Below are 4,296 nucleotides of genomic sequence, written 5' to 3'. Positions count from 1 at the left end.
AATGTAAAAAGTGACGCATGTAGGCTGGAAGTTTTGTACTAAAAATTATATTTTCCTAACTACTTATTAAAATACATAGATTTTTAGGGAATTAATAAAATTTGCATGCAAAATGTAGTAAGGAAAACACATACATTTATTTATCAGTGCAAACGTTTTTGAAAGTGGAATTTATTGTTACGTCGATCGAGGTAGTATTATGTATTGTATCACCTGTACCTCACATAACATGCTCGATTCTCGACGCTTGCTAAGGAAAACCATCTGAAAATTGAGTCGCTTCGGTGCTTTTTTTTGTATATAAGTGTTGAGATCTATTTACGCGATCGTGAATGGTCATTCCCAAAAGGGGAACCTTGTAATGGGGATCAAGATCATATAATCGGGTCTCGTGATTCACATACCGAAACACCGAGTAGAGACACCCTGTTCGTTTCTATCTTTAAAGAACTAGAACTTCATTGTCTTCCATGTTGATTTCTCACGACTCAATTTTCAGACAGTTTTCTCTAGCAAGTGTCGAGATCTGTTTATACGATCTTGCTTATAATTACTAGAAAATTTATCAGTACCAATAAAATCACGCGTAAAGTAACCAGCAGTAAAATGTACTTACTTTTATGTTTATGTTTTCAATAAATGTTTCTAAAATAATTATTTACAAAAGAAAAATTTCGTAGAAAGTTATATATCTATAAAAAAGTATCGGTTATGAAAATTAATTTAATTTGTTTTCAATTATTTGAATCTGTATGCACATCTCTACATATATGTATATGACAACGATGCAACATGCAGTAACAAAGAATCGATTATATTTATTCCTTGAAACTGAGAAGTAAAGTTTATATGTGTCATATTCTTTCTTGTTTCTTTAATATAAGTAGTTCATAAAGGTATTATGATTAGTATTTGTTTTTAATGTTACGCGTTTATTCTGTTACAGTTTATCACAAATTAAATTAAAAATACAAGGATTTTAATGTATATCACTAAAATATTTTATTTGATTATAACTAACGTTACATCTAAAAAATCAAAGTGTTGAGCACTAACTAAATCTTTATTAACATTACAGATTGCGAGCATGGATTATGATGATTTCTTCTTCGAAGAAGATAAGATGTTGGTTTCATACAATTGATTATTTACTTATTGATATGTGTTACATTTCAATTTAAATATGCTTCCTTTTTCTTGTAAAATGCATGTTTGTATGCCACGGTACGGTGGAATAGTCTAGTGGATCAAACAGTACTATCTACAAGTAATATAACTTTAACAAATATTGTCGATGAATCTAAAGAAAATTTTGTTTCATTAACCACCGTGCCATCAGCTAATGTGCAATTGCATCAATTTACTACAATGGAAGATCGCATGTATGCATTTTTATGTTCCACTATCTTGTCTTTCATTTAAATTTCTTTTACTAACATTTTCTATAATACATTTAAGAGATGTTACAAACTGTATATTTTCTGTTTCTTTTAATCATTATGGAACGTAGACCAGATGTAGAACTGGTCAGTCAAGATCAGTCTCTTCATCATCTACCCAATAATACGTAAGTTTTGATAATAATGTGTTTAATACTAAAGTTATATTTTAATATATTAATTGGTACTTAATTTGTTTATAGTGTTTCATAAAAAATAATAACATAATTCAGTATTTTTTAGTTTAATATTTCTAAACATTTAATTATTATCAGAACATTCAGGTAAGGATTTTTTTTGACCAGTTATTTGATACATATTTGTATTTAAATTGTTTTATTCTTCCTTATTTATATATTAAGCTTTTTTTTATGAAATGTCATACCTCTAAGCTTTTAAAATTATTTTGTATCTATTTATGCACATTATTAGCTGTTAAAAAATATTATAAACAATAATGTAATAGATAGTTTTATGTTAATGTACAGCATACTTTATATTTATATGCATTTATATAAGTATTATTAATTTATTATTATTGTTGTTGTTATAATAAATATGTTTATAACTTATTTCATGCTAAGAATATGAGTATGGAAGTAAATTGTATCAAATAAGTATTATACAAGTATTTTATGTGAAACAATATATTGATGTATTCTTTTGTTTCATTAATTTATACAGGGGTATGACCATAACTTCTGGAAATATTGTAATACAAAAAGATAGCAGTAATCTTATTGGCATAAGTATTGGAGGTGGAGCACCATTATGCCCCTGCTTGTATATTGTACAAATTTTTGACTATTCACCTGCAGCTATAGATGGTACTTTACAATCAGGAGATGAACTTGTAGCGGTAAATGGAGTATCAGTTAAAGGAAAGACAAAAGTAGAAGTTGCAAAAATGATACAATCTTGTGATTCTCAAGTCAGTATTAATTATAATAAATTACATGCCGATCCTAAACAAGGTCGTACTCTTGATATAGCTTTGAAAAAGGTATTTATTGTCCAAACCTATATATTTATTATAAATGATTACATTATTTTAATCCTTAAATTAATTTTAGGTAAAACATAGATTAATTGAAGGAATGGGAAGTGCAACAGCAGATGCACTTGGATTATCACGTGCCATTCTTTGTAACGATGCACTTGTACAACGATTAATGGCATTGCAGCGCACAGAAAATTTGTATAGAGGTTTAGTTTCCCATGCTAATGCTACTCTACATAGTTTTTTTGATTTAATACAAATATACAAAGGTATTGTTATACATTTTTAAATAAATTATCAAATTCCAAAACTCACTTTTAAATTTAACTGTGTCAAAAATTATTCAATTTTGAGATTATATATATATACAAATATTACAATAATATTTTGTTTTAATATTTTACATATCATTATATTGCATATTTTAGTATTTGGTGATGCCTTTGCTGCAATAGGAGTAAGAGAACCACAACCACGAGCTAGTGAAGCTTTCAGACAATTTGGTGAACAACATAGACAAATGGAAAAATATGGAATAACAATTTTAAAAAATTTGAAACCTATATTAAATGATTTAGGCACATATCTTCACAAAGCTATTCCAGATACTCGATTAACCATAAGCAAATATGCTGATGCAAAATTTGAATATCTTTCTTATTGTTTGAAAATAAAAGAAATGGATGATGAGGAACAAAGTTACGCATCAATACAAGAACCTTTTTATCGAGTGGAAACAGGCAATTATGAATATCGTCTAATCTTAAGATGTCGACAAGAAGCTCGTGCAAAATTTGGTAAACTTAGATCAGATGTACTTGTAAAGCTCGAATTATTAGACAATAAACATGTTCAAGATGTCGTATGGCAATTGCAAAAATTTGCAGCTGGTTTAGCAAAATATTATACTAATACACGAGATTTATTATCCTCTGCAATGTTATTTCCTGTTGAAGTTGATTTATCACATTCTGCATTCCAATATAAATCTACTGGTCCTCAAGTAATAACTGATGGAGAGGATGTAGATGAATTTGAACCTGAAGAAAAAGCAAATATAAATGAAGATTTACTTATAGATACACAAAACTTTCCATTAATAACATCAGAATCTGACAATATGTAACAATGTGCTTCTTGTTTGCGAAGAATTTTAGGAACTATCACGATATTTTATTAATATTTAAATATGAATGATATTATATATACAGTGAGCCGTTTCTAGTGTAACATACTTTTACTATTTTTAATGGAATTCTGCCCTAGTTTCATTCTTTTTCATAATACATAAAACGAAACCAAAGATTTTTATTTAAAAAGAACCATATAATTCTAACAAATTTGTATAAAAAGTATCAAATCTTCATACATAAGTATTCATTGTAAGGTATAAAAATATATTTGTTACATTCTAAACTCTTATAATAAATATATATTCTATGTCAAATGAATATTATTTTTGTAAAAATTATAAATATTTTAAAAATATTAAATATTTATTATTTAAGTATGATCGAATTAAATTATTCATACACTTACTGAAATAGTTTAATATGAAAAAAATTTTCTATAACAATACTTATGCAATAGTATAAAAATTACAATATATAATGTATATCCCTTCCCTTTGGAACTTCGGGAAAATTCCTTAACATTGTAATCTAGATTCTATCATAGGCGTAATTAAACAATTGTCGTTTTTCGATCCGATTGTATTTGTTCGAGATTTGTGATAATGAGCTTGGGCTCGAGGCGACAACCAGTCGCCGAACGTAGCCGCGGTCACAGGATGAACGCTTTGTCTAACAAAGGTATGGCGTAATTCTATAGCTCTCCTTAAAAGAAATATTTGTAGCG

The 4,296-nt window shown here is 27.7% G+C and overlaps 1 protein-coding gene across 4 annotated transcripts; it reads left to right on the top strand.

Moving 5' to 3' along the window:
- Window positions 1-639: 639 nt before the first annotated feature.
- On the top strand, window positions 640-3,784 carry LOC138178950 (PRKCA-binding protein-like). Of its 4 annotated transcripts, XM_069111333.1 has the most exons (7): window positions 640-896; window positions 1,079-1,125; window positions 1,239-1,382; window positions 1,511-1,567; window positions 2,124-2,442; window positions 2,513-2,708; window positions 2,868-3,784. In XM_069111333.1, the coding sequence occupies exons 2-7, from the start codon at window positions 1,088-1,090 to the stop codon at window positions 3,563-3,565; spliced, it is 1,452 nt and encodes a 483-aa protein (XP_068967434.1). In that variant the 5' UTR covers window positions 640-896; window positions 1,079-1,087; the 3' UTR covers window positions 3,566-3,784. The 4 variants fall into 4 exon arrangements, with proteins under 4 accessions (XP_068967434.1, XP_068967436.1, XP_068967435.1 ...); XM_069111335.1 differs by lacking the exon at window positions 1,239-1,382; XM_069111334.1 differs by lacking the exon at window positions 1,511-1,567 and having other exon boundaries at window positions 641-896.
- The last annotated feature ends 512 nt before the right edge of the window (window positions 3,785-4,296 follow it).

This window comes from Bombus flavifrons, chromosome 4 (assembly GCF_040668555.2).
Source record: "Bombus flavifrons isolate JBK064 chromosome 4, iyBomFlav1_principal, whole genome shotgun sequence".
In the NCBI taxonomy this organism is placed as follows: Eukaryota; Metazoa; Arthropoda; class Insecta; order Hymenoptera; family Apidae; genus Bombus; species Bombus flavifrons.
Note: the sequence above shows the minus strand (reverse complement) of the source record. Positions and strands in the feature narration are given on the sequence as shown.

What these genes read in the sequence shown, in the direction of transcription:
- LOC138178950 (XM_069111333.1), top strand. Translation starts at nt 1,088, where the DNA reads ATGGATTATGATGATTTCTTCTTCGAAGAAGATAAGAT. An exon ending in TTGATATAGCTTTGAAAAAG is followed by an intron (nt 2,443 to 2,512) that starts GTATTTATTGTC and finishes AATTAATTTTAG; the next exon opens with GTAAAACATAGATTAATTGA. An exon ending in TTTAATACAAATATACAAAG is followed by an intron (nt 2,709 to 2,867) that starts GTATTGTTATAC and finishes TGCATATTTTAG; the next exon opens with TATTTGGTGATGCCTTTGCT.